The sequence below is a fragment of the Apteryx rowi genome, unplaced genomic scaffold, assembly GCF_003343035.1.
Source record: "Apteryx rowi isolate R43461 unplaced genomic scaffold, aptRow1 scaffold_422, whole genome shotgun sequence".
Classification (NCBI taxonomy): domain Eukaryota; kingdom Metazoa; phylum Chordata; class Aves; order Apterygiformes; family Apterygidae; genus Apteryx; species Apteryx rowi.
The window spans coordinates 625,816-647,791 of record NW_020450671.1 but is presented as its reverse complement, the minus strand read 5'-3'; the positions used below and the strand labels follow the sequence as shown (position 1 = coordinate 647,791).

General features: G+C 35.4%; 1 protein-coding gene across 2 annotated transcripts; it reads right to left on the bottom strand.

Annotated features, from left to right (window-relative positions):
• Nucleotides 1-357: 357 nt before the first annotated feature.
• Nucleotides 358-15,047, bottom strand: MANEA (mannosidase endo-alpha). Of its 2 annotated transcripts, none has more exons than XM_026076024.1 (6): nucleotides 14,890-15,047; nucleotides 14,436-14,514; nucleotides 9,033-9,625; nucleotides 5,332-5,441; nucleotides 2,233-2,309; nucleotides 358-1,523 (listed from the first exon to the last, which is right to left on the bottom strand). In XM_026076024.1, exons 2-6 carry the CDS (start codon nucleotides 14,444-14,446, stop codon nucleotides 869-871), a joined length of 1,446 nt encoding a protein of 481 aa, XP_025931809.1. In that variant the 5' UTR covers nucleotides 14,447-14,514; nucleotides 14,890-15,047; the 3' UTR covers nucleotides 358-868. The 2 variants fall into 2 exon arrangements, with proteins under 2 accessions (XP_025931809.1, XP_025931811.1); XM_026076026.1 differs by having other exon boundaries at nucleotides 358-1,505.
• Nucleotides 15,048-21,976: the final 6,929 nt, after the last annotated feature.

Here is a 21,976-nt window from a genome sequence, read left to right as displayed (position 1 = left end):
AGATGATGGGGCCAAACTCTTCTCAGTGGTGCCCAGTGACAGGATGAGAGGCAACGGGCATAGACTGAAACACAGGAAATTCCACTTGAACATAAGAAAAACTTCTTTACTGCGAGGGTAGCTGAACATTGAAACAGGTTTCCTGGAGAGGCTGTGGAGTCCGCACCCTTGGAGATATTTGAAACCCAACTGGACATGGTCCTGGGCAGCCCGTTCTAGCTGACCCTGCGAGAGCAATGGGGATGGACCAGATGATCTCCTGAGGTCCCTTCCAACCTCAACTATTTTGTGATTCTGTGAATCTTTTAAATATACTTTTCTTCATTTAAATAAAATCTATTGAAGTCACACCACATATACCACTTTGGTGTTTTTACTACAAACTTGCCATGTATCAATATCTCTAAGTGCAAAGCATACAAACAGTAGACATTGATCATTCCATGCGCTACAGGCATGTATCCTGCAAGAAGCTATCAAGACAAAATCTAGCTTATAGCGTTACCTTGAATAGAAAGGCATCTATATGAATAAAGGAAGTAAATATGCCAAATTTTTCTTCGACTTCAGTCATGTATGAGTTATTCAATGCAGATGAACCGTAAGCTCAGCATGCAAGTAATGGATTAAAAAAAAGCAAGCAAGCATTTCCCTGAATATCCTCAAACATCCAATAAGCTGGAAATGTCAATATTGCTCATTAATTTTTTACTCCTCAATACTCAAATTCAGTAGTAATGCATATACATTCAAAGAATAAAACAATTTGAACATATCTATAATAGAAGACATTTAATAACAGATTTTTCAGCTCAATTTCTGTCTCAATGTATTTGATGTGTTAAGAAAGAACTGCAGTAGCAATAGCTCACATAAGCCACTGTTCTTTCTCTTTTCTATACTTCTCAGACCACTTTTGAGTGAGCTCTAAGTAAACATTTGGTTTATGAGGCTTATAATCAAGGTAAACTACCTGTCCAGTCCGTTTTGGGACAGCTTTTTCAATCTGCGTTCCTTCATGCCACTCATTAAAAGATGTGATAGAAATAATTTCTGGTCGCACCAAAAGGGCTGCACTAAAGGCAGTTTCATAGTACTTTCCATTGACACGATTACGAGTATTGTGGTTGTTCCATGGTCGGATACTGGTATCAATATATCCTGGCCCCACACTTGGAATAAACATTAAGTTGTTACTATCACAGAAGGCTTTTAAACTTGCCCAATTATGATGAGATGAGCCATAAGAGAAGCCATTRGTGGCAAAGTATGTGTACATTCCATCAAAGCCACTTCTGTGAATATCACGCTTATGTCTTTCTTCCACTAGAAGTGCAATGAATAATCCATCATATGGAGTATTTCGAATAGTCTGGGATCCAGAAACAGTTAGCAGATTTGCCCATATTTCAGGAATTGTTACGTAAGAGTCATAAACATAAAACATGGGAAGAAATCTGCCTGTGCTGGTCTTACGCCTGTAAAAGGCTGGATGGCCTCCATATCTATAAAGCAAACAAGTACTGTTAAGTATTAAGACAAAATTTACCAGTTGTAAAATACTGTTTCACAGTGTGGATCAAGAACTTTCCTAAAAATTAATTTAAAAAGACAGTGCATATGCTTCAATACATAGCAATTCATATCCATTATTTAATACTTTACCCTATGTTGGATTAAAAAATAAATCAGCAAAGAGTCTTTAAACTAATACAGATTAGTAATTTAGTGATAGATTGTGTTACAGGTATTATTCTTTTCTCTCAAAGGCAATTTTCTAATTCAGAATAAAAAAAGAGGTCTAAGTAGCACTGATGAACAAAACAACTAGCAGCTGTACAAGATTTGTTAAGCTGAATTAAAATCATTAGAAGTCAACACATTACAGCTATAGCTGCTAGTTTGTTACTATAAAAACTCATTCTTAATTTATATATCTTAGAGCTTAGCACTTTCGCTGTTTACTTTGAGATATCATRGCTTACATGATATTAATAAATGTTGAGAGCAGTTTACATTTGAATATCTACATAAAGTTCATGCTTCAATATTTAAAAACACAGACTTTGTTTTGGAGTTTTGTACCATTCCAATATGCACAAAGTTTCTTCAAGTTTTCCCTCAGTCTCAGTTAACATTTTTTATATATTCTTCAAGGCTTTAGATGATATACAAAAGTTATCTAAACCAGCATGTAACTATACCCAAAGGAAACATTTTGAAAGCACTCACTTGTCAATGATGTATTTGACATTGTTGTACATACTGCGATCATCTCTATCTTTGTAGGGTTCAATATGAAAAGTAACCTGAAAAACAAAAATGTAGTAAGAGCAACATGAACCTTAAATATCATGGAACACACAGGCACTGGTTATTATATGAATCATGTACCAGTCACACTGTTAATGTTATATAAGGAGGAACTATTAAATGTTTTCTTTCACCTAGCTCAAGAATAATCCAAGACTGATTCAACCTCTGGACTGCTAAGATTGGTAGCTTCAGCTCTATGAAAGTTAGTAACAGAGTATGTATTTAATTTTTTACAGTAATGCAAAATACTGTTTTCCTTCTCCTTAGGTTAGAATAATAAGCATGCTTAACAAAACTTAGGAACTACAGCAGATACCAAAAACTGAAATAAACAAAGATTATCTATTTTCATRTCAAAAAGACTAATTAACCAAAGAAATGTTTTAATATTTAACTTCTAAACAACATATTACAGTTGTTATAGATAATAATTCTTCAAGGAAAGTTTTTAAATGGGAAATACAGATTTTGAGATATGGGATATGAAAATTTTAATTTAGAATTTTATAGAATCATCAACAGTAATAAACACTTGGGACTACATCTAATATATTGTATTGCTGCTGCTCTGAATTTCAAGCTTGGGGCTCAGGAAGTTATTTATCCTATACACCTGAACTCATTTTCAAAGTAAAAATCCTGTTGATTTCAACTATTCAATTAAAGGGAAGAATAAGTTACATTAATCAAAGGAGCTAGTTTTTCCACAAGCAATTTTAGAGCTAGAATGCATTTAATAAAAAAAGTGTTCAACCACTCTGCAATAGTATCAAATTTTGCTTTAGATCCAGTATCTCTATTAGGTACAAACTATAGCAAAACACAGTGTTAGATTAACTAGAACTGATGTGACAGATGAGGAGTACTATAATTTTGTATTTCATTTCAACCTAACAAAAACAGGCAAATCACAGGGCATTTCTTTTTATCAGACTTTTATTTAGCAGACATGTCTTATTTTGATAAAATAGAAATGCATTTTGTATGTTGATTTTAAGCTGTTGATATTCCTACCATTTAACTGTAACCATGTGCTTAATAGTGTAAGAATGCTTACAAAAACATTATAAGGAAGGTAACAATCCCTGGTAGTATCTATACTTAATATCTGTATTCCAGTCATTATTCCAAGCAATAACAGCAGTTTTATCTGTAATCCAGGAACATGACAAGTATTTTGCTTGGTAGYTTATTTCAATTTTGCATCGGCTCTTTTAACGTTTACAGGAGAAATATATTGCAATTGCTACAGCCTGTACTGGAAAGCATTAAGAAAAAGTGGTGATCCAGTATCATAAAAACAAACAAAAAAACCCCTTGAAAGTTAAGAACTCTTTTTAGGCAAGAGCAAGCACCATCATATGGACTGAAAATTTGGATGAAGGAGAATACTTTTTTTTTCTTCAATATTTAAAGATATGCAACATTTCACACATACATAGTGTTTCCAAATTACTTCTGTATCTCATTTAGTCTTCCTACTTTCCTGCTGCTTGCTCAGGGAGAGGAATAAACACCAAACAATGAACAATTGGTGAACAACATACTTTTGGCATGAATTAGAAGAACTTCAGAATTTGTGATTCTTCCATTTTCCCTGAAAATCAACAATGATGCTGATGCGACAAGGTAGTATACATTTCTGAGACAAGCAGTAAAAGTAGCTGAACACAGAATTTATAAAAGAAAACCTAAATAGTACTAAGAAAGCCAAAAACCAAAAGTTTAAAAAAAATTAGAGAGCAGGAAATCACATAAGTTAGAATTAAAAAAAAAAAAAAAAATACAATGCTAGTGAAGTTATCAATAACTTGAGACAGCATTTTCACTTGAAAAGTTGGGTATCGTATCTATAATTCTAGCTGCAGTTATTTGTGAATATATTTGTATTATTAAAGAAACTTAGCATGATATTTACTTAGGCCATATTGTCAAAAAATAATCAGAATCAATCAAAAAAATCAGAATCAGTGCTTCTAACTGATAAGAATTATTTTATATTAATAGCACTTCTAAAAAGAGAGCTGCTGCCTCGCCATCAGTTGACAAAATTAAAGACAAGTTACTCAAGAAAACTGACTATTGTAAGAAATAAGGTAACTTTAGTTAAACSAATAGAAAAAAAAGATTTGAAATTACACATTGAAAGGGGCTGAGTTTATTTTATCAGAAGTTCAATAGAAGCAATTCTGTATATTTACAATTAGGACCAAAATATAGTTTCCAGCCTAGTAGCTCTTAGAATTCCGCCACAATTAAAAATATTACTGAACACAAGATAAGAGAAAATCAGAAATATTATTTCTCTAAGATGTAATTTAGGTATCAGAATTATCCCAGACACGCTTATTACCATCTTAAGATTCATAGCATACATATAATACCACTAATTTTAAAGGCCTGGAAACTTTTAGGAGAGAGAAAACATGTTCACCTTGACTGCAGAACTAGATTTCAAGACTGAAAATCATAAATAAAACATATCTAGACAACATTTAAACTTTAACTTCTAAAATTTTTTTCCTCAATCTGAAAGTTGTAATTAATCCTTCACAAACTGTGCTTGAAGATGCTCATGTTTTCTTAACCAAAGATTTTGGAGCCACTTCACTTGCCACATGAAGTAGATTAAAAAATTTTTAGAGAATGTATTCACAGAAGTTGGCTTCATATTTTTCAAGTATATTAGCTCAAATTGGAAAGTTTGATAATTTTTCTACTGAACTGAACTGTTATTTTGGGGTTTAACATACACATTAGCATCTCTCTGCTGATCTCAAACCATTTTTAAGAGTGTATTTTAATACAACATATTGTAACATGCAAACATTGCATCGTTATTTGGAAAAAAAGCTTCCCTCAATCCCTTCTCTTAAAATATAAATTCATAAACAAATACCTCAAAACAAAAGATCTCAAAAATTCAAAAAAGTAGACTTCCAAAGAAAAAAACCTAACAGCACTAGACAAGAAAGAATAAAGACTGAAATTCCATGCATCTTAAAAATGCTTTACCTTTAGATTGTATTTGTGTGCAAAATCCAAAATTACAGGCACCAAATCATCAGTCGGTTCTCCATTTTCATCAGCCATACCCGGTGGGTACCATGAAAGCGATATTACACCTGAAAATACAAAACAAGTTTCAAAATATTATTTTATGTAAACATAAAATATGTAGCTCATTTATCATGAGTTATAACTAAATTTGACATAAAGATATACCTAACATAAATGAGAACTTCAAATTACTTTAATTATGAAATCCCAATATTCTCAGAGTAGATTTTCAACATCTCTACTTTTTTTTCCTTAATAAAATAAACTGGTGGTAGGATCATCTGTCAAGGAAACAGATCTGCGCTCACTGTCCCAAGACTAAAACTTATAGCCGCTCCCTCCCACTTTTCAGTAAAGCATCCTAATCTCTGGGTTGTAACAAGAGGAGAATGCTCCTAAGCAAGGCATCATAGCAATGCTGCAGTATGGGCAGAAAACACCCAGATTACACAGGGTCAAGACAATACTCAAGCAATGAGGACTATACACGTGATGAAAGAGACTATTATTTTCTGAAACTTTATTCCCCACTATATTTCTGCATTATATCTCACGGCTCTATTTCAAAACAACTATTTAGTACTAGAAGCAGTGACTAATCCCACACTTTTCCTTCTAGCTAAAAGCAGCCACTATACTGCAGTCCATACTTCCAGTTTGGATTTATTATCCCCCTCCCAAAAAAAGTGCACTTGAGTAACCCTCAATAAGCTAAGGAGGTTAGAATCTAAGAATCTAAGTAAGTTCCTGTCAAATAAGACGACAAAAAATACGATGCTCATGTGTTGTAAGCTTTCCTGATCTTCTCCATGAAAGAAAAGAACACATACCTCTTCAGAAGGGCTACAAGTTTTCCTTCTAAAATAAAGCTGTCAGATAAATACGTAAGACCTTTTAGGTCTGTAATTAAAATGATGTAAATGTCAGGAAGAAGATAAAACAGAAAGAAATACATGAAATACTGATGTAGAACTATTTTTCTAACACTGCTATTTCAGAAACAGAGAAGTCAGTATGATTGTATACTTAAGTTTTTACCCAGGTAAAAACAAAGACATAAGTAGGTCACAGAGATAGGGCAGTATATACTCTAAAAATTCTACACACTCTAATATCACATTTCTGACTAATCATCTCTATAAAAACAAGCCCAAATTATGACACAGCATAAATTAGAACACACAATCAGCTTCCAATGTCCAGAGAGATTTGAACTCACTATACTGAGGGGAGGTTAGTTCAATCACCTGCAGCATATTCTCTGATCATCTTATCACAGAAAGAATCATAGATAAGCAGTAGATAAATTATCACAAGAGACAATCTGCTGGTAGACAAGAAAAATACAATAATTTACTGCATTAACCATGCTATTTTTGTGCTTAACACAAGAGGGAAGGACTACATTCAAATAAGTAAGATATAAAGGACAAGTAGAACTACAACAACAACAGTCAGATTACCCTCTTCCAGGTACCTGGAACATAGCACCTGCCAAGACTCTTCACAAGTTCTACACTATTAGGAAACGGGGCAAGGGAAGAGACACTTGTTCAGGGAAGCTAATTCACATTTTTTCACTGGTCCTTTCCTGAGAAGACARAACTGTCACATATGTTCTTCTCTGTGGTAAAATGTAATGGACTACTTCAGGAGACTAAAGAATTAAAGAATGGACTAGGGGAAACAAACATACAAACAAGCAAACCACCCACAACACCCAGTAGTGTAATACGTCATTCAAGACAAATGAGTAACTTCAAACTGGAGTACCACCAAAATAGGGTGGTGAAGATAAAGTAAGTCTCACCAGCAACTAAGCAATTTGAGGAATAACAGATGAATACAATGTATTTTAAAATTAAGAAAATTAAATAAGGAAAGCGTTACAAAATAATACAAGAATAATACAAGGAAGCACTGGATGAAAGGCTCCTGCTTCTCCAATTTCTCATATGCCTTTGATCATTACACAATATTTACTGAAAGAATCACTTACATTTTTCTCCTTTTGGAACGTCCTTGATAAAGCCTTTCAAAAAAGGCTAGAAGGAAAATTATTTTTGATAGAATGTAAAATACAGTCATGGCTTAGAAACTGGCTAAGAGACAAAAAGAAAGAACAGGATTGTACATTGTCAACTTCACAATACACCAAAAATGAACAAAGTATATTTCAAATATTGTGCCAATTTTCTTTAAGAATTAATGATCTGAAAAAAGAAATTACTAATGTTGGTCAAATCTRTACTGAAGAGAACAAATTTAAATGCACTGAAAGCCCAAAGTTAAAATGACAGCAGAAAAAAATCCACTTTTGACAAGTATCCGTAAATACATTACAAAAGTATGCTACAGGAAGTATGAACTCACTCATATTGCTGAGTTTTAAGGGAAAAGTAACAACTTCAGGTATCAAAAACTTTATCTGCAAAACATTTTTCCTAGTATTTGGCACCTGTCTACCACCATCTCTGCCTTATTAAACAATTATATTAACTGTACCAGAACTGTCACAGATTATTCAGAAGTTGCAAATGCCATCTCTGCTTTCATCACACTGTCATATATTATTTTGTGATTTAGACAGCACTAGAAAAGTGCCTAATGGCAACTAATTCCTGGGAGTTCTCTGCCAGTTTTCTGACCGTTGCTGGTGTTCCTATTGTCAATAATGGATTTATCCTATTACTGACAAGACTAGGAAGTTTTCTACTTTTGTATTAACCCATGTTCAAAATTGGGGTTAGGTTAAAAAAAAGGGGGGGGGGAACCAGGAAGTAAACACAAGTAAAGACTACTAACAGAAATATAACAAGTACATCAATTCTTAGTTCTCACCTTGAACGATGCCGTAAGCTCTGGTCATGCATAGAAGCAGTTCAAAGTTAAACTATTAGAATATATGACTACCTATTTTAAAGATGATGGACAGAGAACAGGCCACAAAAGCCAACAACAATAACGAATGACAGCAAACATATATTAAATACTCTTATTTATATATTCCATCTAATCTAAGTAAGGGAACCTCAACTTATATTTAAATAAAGATGTTGCTTGTGGACAAATTAGCCACACAAACTATTCTACCTGAGTTCAAGAAGGTCAGAATTAGACATTTAAATAGCTAAAGAGAACACCCACGAATACATTGGATAAAATATAAATTGTATAAAAGCTATAATCCTAAATGTTCTTTGAGGTAAGAATCACTACATAATTGTTATACAACAGGTATTTGAAAAAAAGCATTCCTGTTTGAACAGACTGTTCTATAACCATGCTAACATGGTTTATTGAACCTGTTCTTAAAACTTAAGTGTTCATCTTCAAAGACAAAATACACAGACAGAAAATATATTCTAGTAATGGCATCTGTATTTTCTATGTATGTTATCAATGCTAAACAGCAAGTTATGAAACACATGCATCTAAAGGATTAGAAAGTCTGCAGTTTCTGTGCTGTAACACTCATCAGAAGCAGCTTTGAAGGCCTAGGCTTCAGTTAGGGGTTAAACCTCAGAAACACAAAAACATTTGTTTCAGATATTGCCAGAATTACATAGAAAAGTGCAAGATTTAGTCAGTTCTGTTCATTTAAATATTTAAGACTAGGTAAGTGAACAACATGCTAAAACATTAACATTTATTACCAATTGAGGCTGAACGCATTTGCTTCATGTGGGCTTCTATGACAGAAGGGTCTTTGGAACTGTAAGATCCAAGTTCAGGATAAAAGTTGGCCCCAATGTCCTCAGGAGGATTATGCCTTCCTTTTGGATAATTGTTTGCAATTTTGGGATCCCAATGTGGTAACAATGGATGGTTCCAGTGAATATATTTACCGTCAAACTGTGGATTCCCAAACCAACTGTAATAGAATACATGAAAGTTATAATTAGGAGAAGACAGGTCTTCTTCCATCTTGTTTACAGGAGGCATAGATGCTTTCATAGTATTGATTGCACTACTATGAAAATTATTGATGTGCGTTACAGTATCTCCTTGAACCCTATTTAGGGAATTCTGTTTATTTTCTAAGAGCACTGTCTGTTGTTGAAGTTCAGGCAACAGACCAAGTCCAAACGGATCCCCAAAGCCAGCTCTGTCAGGTCTGAGAGTCTTCAAAGCCATCATTATGGAGCAAATAAATAAAATAAAAAGCAATAAAATGATGCACGTTCTTCTGCGAAATCTTGCCATGATGTCATAGTTCAGAATCCAAATGGAAGGATTTTCGCCACAGCTGATCAAAAGATAAATATTTTAAAGTCAGTCATTTCTTATTACCTAATTCAATAGTATGAAATGCTTAATAAAGTCTTTACATAATAGAAATAATATGACGACAGTTACATGACATTTACACACTGATTGCATAACTAATGCCCCTTTTCTAAGGACTAAGGTGAGGAAAAGGGAACAAAAACTTCTGCATTTGAGAATATGTGTTAGGGACTGAAGTTCTACTATTGATGGATCACATATTTTATATGACATCTCACTTTTAAACTTTGTTGTTTTCCTGACACTATTAAATCCCATGAAATAGAAATTCTGGTTACATTATTTTAAAACTACTGTACTTTGACAAATTTGATAGAAACAGCACAGAAAATAATTAGAACAAAAATGTAGTGACCATGAAAGAAGCATAATGCAGAAAAGGAAGAGTAAAGGATAAAATGAGATGTAACAGAAGCRCAGTTTATGTTCAGAGCACAGGTTCATTTACTAACCTATTTATTGGCTTTGGACAAACCATTTCTTGTTCAGTTAAGTAATTCATTGACTAAATAGTCAGGTAATGCCTTCCAACTTTTCAGATCTAAAATTCAAATTCGTTTTCTGAATTAGGTAAAGATCAACATAGCATTGAAGATGCACCTCAACCAGAAAGCCTAGAAGTTAGCTGCTGGCAGTGTTTTGCTACAATGTCACAGCTGCACGATATTTCATATAGAATTCCAAGACTAAGTTCAAAGCAAGAACAACAGTGCACAGCAAGATGTGAACACTGAAGGAGTGGGGGGTTAGAAAATCAGTATAAAAAAATAATTCTAGATTACTCCAGTTATAACTATTTCCTGCTCAACATTAAAGGCAAGAAAGCAAGAGGAAAAAAAAAAAAAAAGAATTTTAGGTCACCATTGAACTACGCGGAACAAGGCTATGTGTAAAACTGACAACCTTAGAACTGAGAAATCTTGGAATAAATTTCTGATTCAACAGCCATTACAGATAGCATAGCTATGATCCTGTAGCTCTGTCACTGACATCCAAATTTTAAAATCTGATTTTAATCACTGACTTTAGTATACACAGGTCATTTTTATATACTTAGAACATATCTTGCTYTAGTGTCCTACTGATGTTCATTCCTGCTGTTAAAGTATATTATCTTATTGCTCAATTGTCACAACACCATACTTGTCATTGTTGTCTGTGAAAATGATAATTTTAGATGAGGAATTTTAGAATAAGCTTTTTAACACTACAGCCTGAGTTGGATTATGATACTGCTTCCACTTCCAATCTTAACCCATTCATTTCTGCTGCCTATCTTTAGTCAGCCCTGATATTCATCCAACTTTCATTTTTTTTTAATCTTCACTCACACACTAAAACAGCAAAATTCAGTTAAACTCAGAATCAAAAAAAAAAAAAAACCAACCACCTACCTGCTTTTACTTTGTTAGAGAGCTGACTCAGCTATATGAGTATCACAGCACTAATGCAAACAAGTGAGTTAGCGACACAATTGGTGCTGAAGGAGAAGGAAAATGAAGCTGCTCATTTTGCCCAACTGCATTGTGAAACTTATGCACCCTTAGCTACTGCCAGGGCAAATGATTTTACAACATTTATGCTTACAGGACTTCACATTATTTAAGATGTTTTTATTAGCAAATTTCACAGCACTTTCGAATCATCTCAGATTACAGCAGAGTTCTTTTTATATAGCTCACAAGCTCTTAGAATTTTGTCCAAGAAAGTATTTGGAGTCCAGATCTCCTCCAAACCATTCTTCTAATAATTAACTTTAAAACATTCAATCTACTTCTACTATTTTTTCCTGGCATCTTCAGCCTTCTTTCTAGTTTATCATGCTTTTTTTTTTCTAGRCATTTAACTCAGTTTGGGATTAGAGAAATTTTTACTTTTCTAAAGGATTAGTTTTTGTTTTGTTTTTTTTTGTTTTGTTTTTGTTTTTAACGAAGCAATGTTATTCACCTAGTTAAATGTATAAGTGTATTTCAGATTTCTTCAATTCAACTTCATTTGAAGAATGAAGAATTTCATTTTGAAGAAACCACATTTGTAGAATTCATTTTTCAGTTTTCTTCAAATTTAACCAATGTTATTGGTCTTCAGTAAACATTATACAGGTTTGCCAGTGAGAAATTACTTCTGCAATTTTTATTTTTATCTCCTCTGTAAAGATTTCATGACCTTAGTGATTATGGTCTATAATCAGAATGTTCAGGAAGTCTTTCATCTGTGCTCTCCTATCCTATACTGGAAAAACTGCTCCTTCTTATTCTTTGCTTTACATATCAATGATCAGATTCCTCTTCTATTGCATCAAGATTTCACTATCATGAGATGCTTTTTCGAACACTGAGAAAYTGATCACAGTATTCCATGTTCTTATTTCAATAAACATTTTTCCAATGGCATATTTAACATTAAAATATATTAAAAAGCAAGCAGCATATACACTAATTCTACTGGTGGTCTTCAGTTTCAAAGATAAAAATTTGACTAGCATAAGGACAGAGCCTGGTCTACCATGCCATATTAGGAACCTCTAGAATCCTCATATCGAAGCTCAACACCAAATTGTAAAATTTCTAAAACAAAGAAGTGATATCTATGCTGAAAGCTTGTACGGTTTTCTGTACCGTCAGTCTCACTGACTATATAATTCAGCCCTGGCATGGATTCTTAGACTGAAAAGCTGCAATCAAGAGCTACAGGTTGGCCATGCTTGCATTATGTCATTCGATCTTGTTCAGAGCCTGTCTTTAGAGACAGGAACAGGCAAATTATGCTCATCGACACTAGTGCCGTAGCAGAATCATAATATCAGGGAAAGAGACTGAGCAAACCTGCCATGTGAAACAACTAACTGAAGTATGCCTGTCCTTGGGCATAAATCACTGTGCAGCTGGATCTAAAAGCAGTTCCCATCTTCATTAGGAATGAGTTGGCTTGAATTTCTTCAGCTTTATGCAGGTTAGGAGCTCACACACAGTTACTCTAACTCATACCATGACTTGATAACTAGTAGTAGCTTTTGGATCCTAACCCAAGTTTGTCAGCCCCTATCGGTGTACCAGCAATTAAGCCAAAAATTGTGTGTGTAAATAGTTCAAGCTCTTTCTCTTGGCTTGGGAACTCATTTTAAAAGAACAACAACAGAAAAAAAATCTGTAACAGGTCAAGAATAAAGAAYCATTTAGTTTAAATCACCAACATAAGAGAACATCCCTATCACTTTTCCCCAAATAAGGATATTTCTTTGATCAGAGAAAAGCAGTTTAACTACTCTAGATCATTTTGGTCATATACTAAGTCAAGTTTCAACTCATTCCTCCGTGTTTTTTTTACTATTATTGATCCCACAAGGAAAACATGGAATGAAAAGGAAGTATTTCCAGATAAAACGAGTGCATTTGTTTYTGTAAGAACCAGCAAATACTATAGGTTTATTTGTTATAATGCTACTCAAATGGGCCAAATGAAAGCACAATACAAAAGCAAGCTCTGAAAATCCCACTTTCTTGATGTACTGTGAGGTAGGGATAGGGTCATCCAAAAGTCAGTAGGGCTGGTAGCCCATGGCAGGTATCAAAGCTTCTCAGCTTAGATTTCAAGTTCTACCAGTYGGAAAATCTTAGAAGCTAAGCTTAGCAAACTCTGAAATGACAGATTAGATCTGGACAGAGCTGAAGCTTCTAGGCCTTCGAAGTCCTTAGTGTTTGGAAAATCTGCTACCCTTGATCCTGGGCTGTACTCTGGAGCTACAACGCAGCAACAGTACTGAAAACACTATTTATGTTTCCAAGTGATTGAGTAGGTGAGATTTAGTAAACTTCTTTGGGGGCTGATCAGTCTCTCCAGACCACCAGATTTATGTAATATGTTCTGGTCTGGAAAACACAAATAATAAAAAGCAACAGAGCCAGAGTGCCTCTTCCTTGGGACAATCTTGGGAGCGTTTCTAGTACTACAGCAACTAGGAAACTTCTCAAAAACTTATGTCAGTATAGAAAAAGTCTTTTCTACAGACTTTAAAAGAAGTCCTTAAGTCATTAAATATAAAAGAAGACATTATATGAGGCAAGCAAACATTTTATAACTATGTCTACATATGAAAAAAACCTACATTTTCAAGCATTTCCAGTAATATAAGGTTTCTTTTTGATCCACCCAATTTAGAAAAAGGTATTTGACATGTGACAATTCTAACATGGATAGTTTTATATTATACACAAAGCACAGAACATTGTTTTTTGTTAACCTGATTTGAATTCAAGAAAGATAGTAGCAAGAAGGAAAAAGACCTATCTTGCTGCATTTTCTTTTAAATGTGATAAGGTAGTCTTCAGCATTAATTTTAACAACATGACTATTCTCACTAAGTTMTAAGTGAAATAAGTTGAACGTATGTAATAACAAGATCAGAGTTAATGCTTTGCTTGTACATTAAGAGAGCCATAATCTTCTAACTTCAATCAGTGTTTTAAAAGACATAACTAAAATCTTTCAAGTAAAATTTTGATTATAAGAATTTCCAGTTTAGTCAGTGAGTTTTTTCACTTATTTGCACAGGTTCTTCACACAGCTAGCAAATCTAAAACTTTTCTTTTAAACCAGCAAAATATGTCTGTGTAACCAGTATCAAGCAAATTCAAAAACAACTGTGGTAAGCTATTAATATGTAAGCGCACTTGATTTCAACCTGCTAGAGTTCTCTTGCTGGAAGAGACCTTTGAATACACACCTAACTCTGAACACTTCTGGAYCATGAAAAAAAGCAAACTGCCCACCGCTTCTTCATCTGGCGCTAGGTAGACCAGCTAGACGGACCAGCTTCACGGGGGAGCTCACAGCCTCCCGAGGAGGTGGCTGCGGAAAAAACCGTTCAGAGAGAGTTCAAAGCAACGAAGAGGGAGCACAGGCAGCCTCCCCAAGGAAGCCACCCAAACCACCAGCGCTCACACTTTTTCAAGCACCTGAGTCTTTAGCGAAGCACCAGCCCCCCGCCAGGGGCAGAGCACCTGCTGCGGGTGCGGGGCGCGGTGGCCGGCCTCAGCCGGAGCTGGGCAGGGCCGCGCCCGGGAACCCCCCCGGCCCCTCCGACCTACAGCAGCCGCCCGGCCGCAGACTGCGCCATCGCGCCCGCCTGTGGCGCGCGGGACGCCCCCACCAACGGCCGCAACTGGGGGAAGGGGGAGGCCCCGGGGAAGGCCGGCGCTCTGGGGGCCGCCTCCCGCTACTCACCGGTCCGAAGCAGCGGCGCTGCCTGCCGGCTGCAGCGCATTCGGCGGGGAAGAGCTGGGCAGAGCGGCAGCGCCCCGGCTGTCCCCAGCARGGAGAGAAGGCGGGAGGAGGCCGAGACCTCCGCGGTGAGCTCCGCTCCGCTGGGGCGAGGCGGTCCCCATGCGCATGCCCGGGCGGGCGCGCATGCGCAGCGGCAACCCGCGGCTCCGCGCGGGCCCGCGCCGTGCCCGGGCTGCGGGGGCCGGGGGGGACGGAGGTGCTTCCCCTCAGCGCCGCCCGGCGGCGGTGCAAAATGGCGCCGGGGACTGAGCCTGTCCTGCCCGCTCCCCCCTGCCCAGGCCTCAATGGGCGTGCTGCCGCATTGCGGTGTGGACATGCCAGCCGAGGGCCGCGTATGCCGACCTAACGGTGTGGGGGGAGCAGGGAAATAATTAATCAGTGTGTTGAAGTACCAGCTGATGCCCAATTAATCCAGCATTAGCACTGCATTATTTATACACACGTTTTTGGAGGTTTTGATGGTCAGCCAAGTGCACAGTGGTGAGTCTTCAGTGTAGGTTATTTAACGTTTACATAGAGGAAGCCAAGCTTTTGGGCCTATCAAAAGCAGTAGTTCTCAAAAATAAGAGTTGGTAGTTTAGGCCAGAATCTTATCTTTTTATAAAACTGTTACTTTTCAGTGAACAGCTAGATGCCCACTGAGTGTCCGTGACATTTTTTGTGAGGAAAGGGAGTGAATATATTAGACATTTTTGAGTTTTGAAATTGCCTTTTTTACCCCCCAAACTGAACATGTATGTTAAAATTCTTTCCTGGATCGTTGCTTGTTTTTTTTTCATTTAGGGAAGAACTTTTTCCATGGTGATGGCTGGATAAAGCCTGTGGCTTAAATCTCTGAACAAGGGACTATACTATGTAAAAGGGCATCACCTCTAGYAGTGTAAATTACATTTTACCGTGGAGTAAGGTATGTGTATTGCATTGAGGAACTCCCTGCGTTTGTACTCACTTGCCTTTAGATGTCACCTCTATGGAAATAAATTGGAAAAAAAAAAATCTATGGATAGGAGTATGCTGAATACTTACCCTATTATACATTCATTTTGTAATTACATATAATTGCAGCAATATAAAATTGGTTTTGYATATGTTTCATATACTGCTGTTTCAGTTGTGCTTTAGTCTTTCTTTTTTCCAAAACAGTGAAAATGGGCTGTGAGTAGTTGACATAATGAGATTAGTAACCAAATCAATGAAAAAATGTAAAACCGTTTCCCATGCTAACAATAGAAGTGTGTCAAGAAGAACACTTGTTGAGGAATACTTCAAACTGGCTTGATACAAATTGTTCCACTAGATAAACAGCGTGGTTTTCCTATAGAATGAAAACATTTCTTCCCATTTGTGTTATAAAAAAAATGACTGTAACGAGTTGGATCCCTGTGGTGCAGTTTGCATGATTTTGTAAGAACCCCTCTGAGCCCCGAGAGAAACAGAATAGAGAGTGTTCCACAGAGTAACTGGAATTGCAGTTTCGTTGAAATCAATAGCAAAGCTCTCATTGATTTCAGCAGAGGCAGCATATCACCTAGTATGCTTAAGACTTAGAATGAGTATCTCACAGTATAGGCATAAACAAGCTAAATAAATAAATTCAACAGCTCTTGTGGTTCTCTTTGAATTCTGAGAAAATCGATAGGCAAAATTGTTGCATGTTTTTTTTTATGCCATCTGAATGCTCTGATGGGAAATACATTTGCAGTAATGTTTATTTTTAATATTTTTGTGAATATCTGAATAATTTGATTAGCAGGAAATACATTGTAAGTGATTCAGAAATATCATGCTTTAATAATAAATGAGTTTGCATCTGAATAGACTGCAGTCCAAACTTGAACATTTGATATCTTTATCTTTGTCCCACTGTCTCATAAATTTTTTTCTTTTAGTGCTTTTTGTATCTATTTCTTGCTTCCTTGCTCTCTTCCCTTTTTTCTTTCTTCCTCTTTTCTTGTATTTTATAGAGGGCATAACTTCAATTTTCACTCTCTCCTTATGGTGGAGAAGAACTGTTATTAAAACTAACAAAATTTGTTTGAAAATAAAATAGTCAGAAAACTTCAGAGTGGAAGAAGTAAATCTGAAGCTTCGTTTGTGCATGTTCCATTGAGTGTACATTTTTATAGGATGAAAAATTACTAGTGTTAGGAAATAGGCATGAAGGAGACAGCATATGCATCTCATCAGAACCCTTATATCGCACAATTTTCTCCAAGCCATTCTTTCTGCACCATAAAGGAATTAAATGGTTACATTCAGTTTAAGGTTAGGTGGGACACGGGAGGTGAATGTGATTGTAGTGTAATATTGCCAGGTAACTTTCTTTTTTAATTTCTTATGTTACGTCTTTTTTATTTTCTTGGTCTTACACTTACCATTTTTCTATGTTAAACTAAGGTGTACCTTTCCCTGGCCTGCCTTCAGTATATATTCTTATCTCTCCTGCAGCTTCCATGATTTTTTCTCCATTATATTCTCTATCTTAYTTATTCTTTATTTATGGATAGAATAGCTGTAATAGAATGTAATAGAATGTTCTGGCTTCAGAATAAGCACAAAAGAATAAATAGCCTGTGCTTGAAAATAATAAAGAACACTTTTTTTATTGTCATTTCTTTCCTTTCAGTAGTCTTATCTGTGTCAAAATTATGAGTCTCCTGCTTACGCTTCCTTATTTGTACATTTCCTTACTATATACACTTTTTGTCCTAGAATACTTAGCAGATATTTAATAGTCAGAAATAATTATGAAAAATACTTGCCCTTCAGGGCAACAATCAGGTGAGAAGCCGGTAGCTGGAAACCTTGTTGTTCCATCATAGTTCATTTAATGACAGCACAAATGAGGTTTCGAATTTCTGAAGATTATGAAAATGAATCTAATACTGGAATTTAATTCTGAATTATATTCCCAGATTGGAAACTACTCCTAGAGAGAATCCTGCCTTGAACATGGTATGTACATCTCTCTTTTTCTTACCCCTTTTCGTTCTTTTTCCTCTTAATACTAAAAATGTAGAATCAATGCTCAGATCCTGATGCTTCATTTTTAACACACGTCTTTCTGTAGTAAGCATTTAACAAAATAGAATCCCTCTGGACATGAGAGAGAGAAAAATATCTTCATCCTGCATCTCATTCTTACCCCAGAGTTCCTATTTGCCAAGTTTCATGGGTCTCTACTATTTTATCTGATTTGTAGCCACCTCCTTTGAATCTTTCTCTCCAGGGCCTGTTTCCCACATTTTCCTTTGCAAAAGCTAAAGATTAACTTGCTTTTGTTCTACAAAAAGTTGCATAATAGTGATCTATTTTTCACTCTACTAAAATTTTCAACAGCAGCAGAAATACTGTAACATTTTGGTTGGTTTTTGGATTTGGATGGCTCTGCTCTGTTTCTTGCTTGTTACAAGTTTGGAAAATTAATTTTGCTATAGTGGAGACTGGATGCATGGATTGTTTAGAACAATGAAAGCTTTGATTATGGAGACTTCAACAGTACCCAGCTACATTATCTGACTGCATAACATGGATGACTGTAAATCTTTGAGCTGTGAATATAAGCAAGTCTTATTAAAGGTCATATTCTTTTTCTGTTGTGAAACTAATCCCTGAATGTACTGAATGGTTCAGTAATCTATTGTATATATTAGAGATTTGTTCCAGCCTTTCAGCAATGAAACCATTGTATGCATATACAAATTATGTCAAATTTTAAATTAAACTTCAAATCTGGAAAATCAATGTTTCTCTGTAGAAACAGTGAGTTTGCATATTTTTTTCCATTGTGTTGTAAAAATCAAAAAAACAGGATGAACTAGAAAAAGGTAAGAATTATAGCCATTGGAGATGTACTGTACTCACCTCAAAATGTTCCATTTACTTTTTTTATGTCTAAGCAATATATATATTGATGTGAGTAGAAATTCCTTTTACTTACAGAAGGGAATATAGCTAATAATTTTACCATGTCGAAACATTGTATACCTTGTTAATACAGGAATGCCTAACAAGCATATTACACTGTGTGTTGTTTTATATATTGGATTTGAAAGAAGGTTGCCCCATTGATGGGCAATGAATGCAAAAAATATGTTGCATGTAGGTTATGCTAGCATATATTTAGCTCTGCTTTTTCTTTCTTTCCTTCGTTATGAAGTGTTAAGACCTTTTCTGGAGAGGTGTAGCCAGTTAGCAAACTTAACTCTTTCTAATACTTTCCTATTAGAAGCAAAGTTTTATAAAATTCTGAGGAAAAAAAAACAACTGTTTTTTCCCTCTGCTGATACAGAGAAGGGTAAGGAGAGCATTTACATATTGTTTTCAAGATTTTCCCTAGAGTAGTTATCAATCTGTGGATGTATTTGATTTGGAGTCTCATCTTCTTCAGAAATTAGAAGTCTCATTTGTGCTGCCTCTCAGATTAAATGAACTGTGATGAGACAATGATGTTTTCTTCTACTGGCAGAAAATGTAATTCAGAACAGGTAGTCTTATGCACTGATTTTTTAAATCAGTTTCAGCAGAAGAAATAGTTCTTCAAAGGAACATGACGTAAGGATTGAAATATTTAGGTGCAAGGGTGATACATGGTTTAAAAATATCTGAGAKAGATGGTGTTGGCAAGAAAAGGAGCCAAAATAAGGGAGCATTTAAGAAATATATGAACTTGCCTAAACAAACTTAGTCTATAGGTACTCTTTAAAAACATATCGATTTTGATTCAAAGTGTTCCAATACCATTTAACCATTCTTAATTGATTTAGTTTTAATGGAGAAAATAAATTGTCTTAATAGTATGTCATCCCACTTCTAAGAGTAATCAAGCATTTTCAGTTATCAGTCATGCATTAATGCATACAAACTTTCACAAGAATTAAGTACTATTCTTATTGACATGTTAGGTAAGATACAGATAAAATGCAAACATGCATGCATAGATTTCCCTTACTGTATGTCAGAACAGTCTGTGTTCTTACYGTTTTAAGAGGCTTCACTTCAGACTCCCCATTAAGTTTCTCAAGATAAAGCAGCCTAAGGTTAGTGATTTTGATTTGTGGTCAGGATAGCTACATAGGATAAAATAATTTTTTCTAGTCTTGTAAGGAAACCAAAGAAGATGGAGATCACATAACCTACTTCAGAGTTAGACTACTGCCAGTGTTCAAAAGTGTGAGGTTCAAAGGGACCAAGTGTTAATTTCTGAGGCTATTTCTGAGCAAATATATTTTTATAGTTATACTCGTGAATAGTATAATTAGCATGACTTACTATTATGGTACATCAGTGGTGAAAATATACGGTATAAAACAATATGCTATGTTTGCAACTCCAGCTTTTTACTAGCATTTTTTTAGGAATAAATGAAGGACTAATAAGTTTCATCTAGAGGCATAAAACTGTTGTACAAAGGCTACTACGTTTTCATTTTGACCACTGGGTACATGATTAATTACAATTGAATAAACAGCAATGAAATTATTGGAAAAAAAAAGTTTGCTGGTTGAGGTAATTATTTGTCTCATTACCCAGTAAGCATTTATAACAAAGTTTAAATTTGTAGACATTAAGCGTAGATATTGGCTCAAAGTAAATCCAAGGTCTGCAGTATCTTAAATTTCTGAAGAGCATTGCACAGCCTAATAATAGTAGTGTAGCTATAATGACAGAAGGTCTCAGAGAAGCATATATCCTGCCAAATCAGTCTGCGCTTTCAAAGGTGCTAGCATTTAAGGAGTCACAGAGGGACAGGAGGAAATAAGTTGAATTAAAAGATGACACAAGTACTTCCAATAGTGGGATAACTGTGAAGCATAGATTTTACTCRTACGGAAAGATGTATTTGTGTTAAAAATATTCCTGATTCCATTGTATACTGCCTTCCATCCCAGTTAGTTTGAGCTCACAAATGTTGAATAAGATGTCTGTTATCATTTTTATTGCATTGTTCTTCTATAAAACAACACTGATTACATCTGCATATAACCGTGGATGTAAATGAGATGTATAAAATGTTTGTTTTATGTTACCCAAATAAAATCCTTGTTGTTCTTTTAGCCATTCTTTACACAAACTGCAGCTGAAGACCTAGCCTACCTAAAAAATGTTTTTTCTATGTTGGGGGGGGTGTCTCATTTTGGAATGTTKTTAGAATCTGGAGTAGCAAAGCAAGAACATGGAGTCAGGGATACAGTAAGAGGGAATATCAGTTCACAAAAATATCTGTATGCACTGTATAGTTCAGCATTAGTGCCTGGATGGTTGCCAGTGAGTACAGTAATTTCCTTAATTATGCAGTTAAAACTGTCTGCATCATGGAGGCAAGTCTAATTAATTTGAAGATCTTATTGTTTTACGTGATGAGAGGGGGATGAACTTCATGCAGTATTGTTGCACTTGAGACTGTAGATAAACTTGGCAGCTGATTTATCACCAACAAAAAAGAAAGCCTCACTGAGTTGGAAAATCATCAAGCACTGCAGCTTTCATTATTACAATCACTAACAATTTTTTGGCATTAGGTTATTGAAGGAGCATGATTCTCTATTGACCAGTGCTTCCATAATAATAGCAACAATAATTTATTTCTTATGCATGAAAGTGCTTCTCAAAATAGATAAAAAGAAATATTGCCTATCCTGAGGGGCTGACAAACTCCTCAAGCATGATTTGATATAGAGTTATAACATAGAAGCGAGGGAATTAGTTATAAGACATTAATGACTATGCTGTCTTACCATCAATTATAGTATTGGTATTACCAAAGAATGGAATGAAAGGTAGGTTTTAATTGGCTAGCTTCTTGGAAGAGCTGCAAAATAAATTGGTCTGAAGGTAGGCATTAGTGGCTTTGCAGATCCRTTTAGGAGAAAACATTTGTAGAGGGTGTGATATTAGAAAGTATAGATGATTGCAGAGAAGGTAGATGAATATTGAAGCTGGTAGCAAAACACCAATTTAGAGCACGGATTTTTGTCCACTTTTACATTATGCTAAAACAAATGCAGAAGTCAGGTGTGTGGTTATT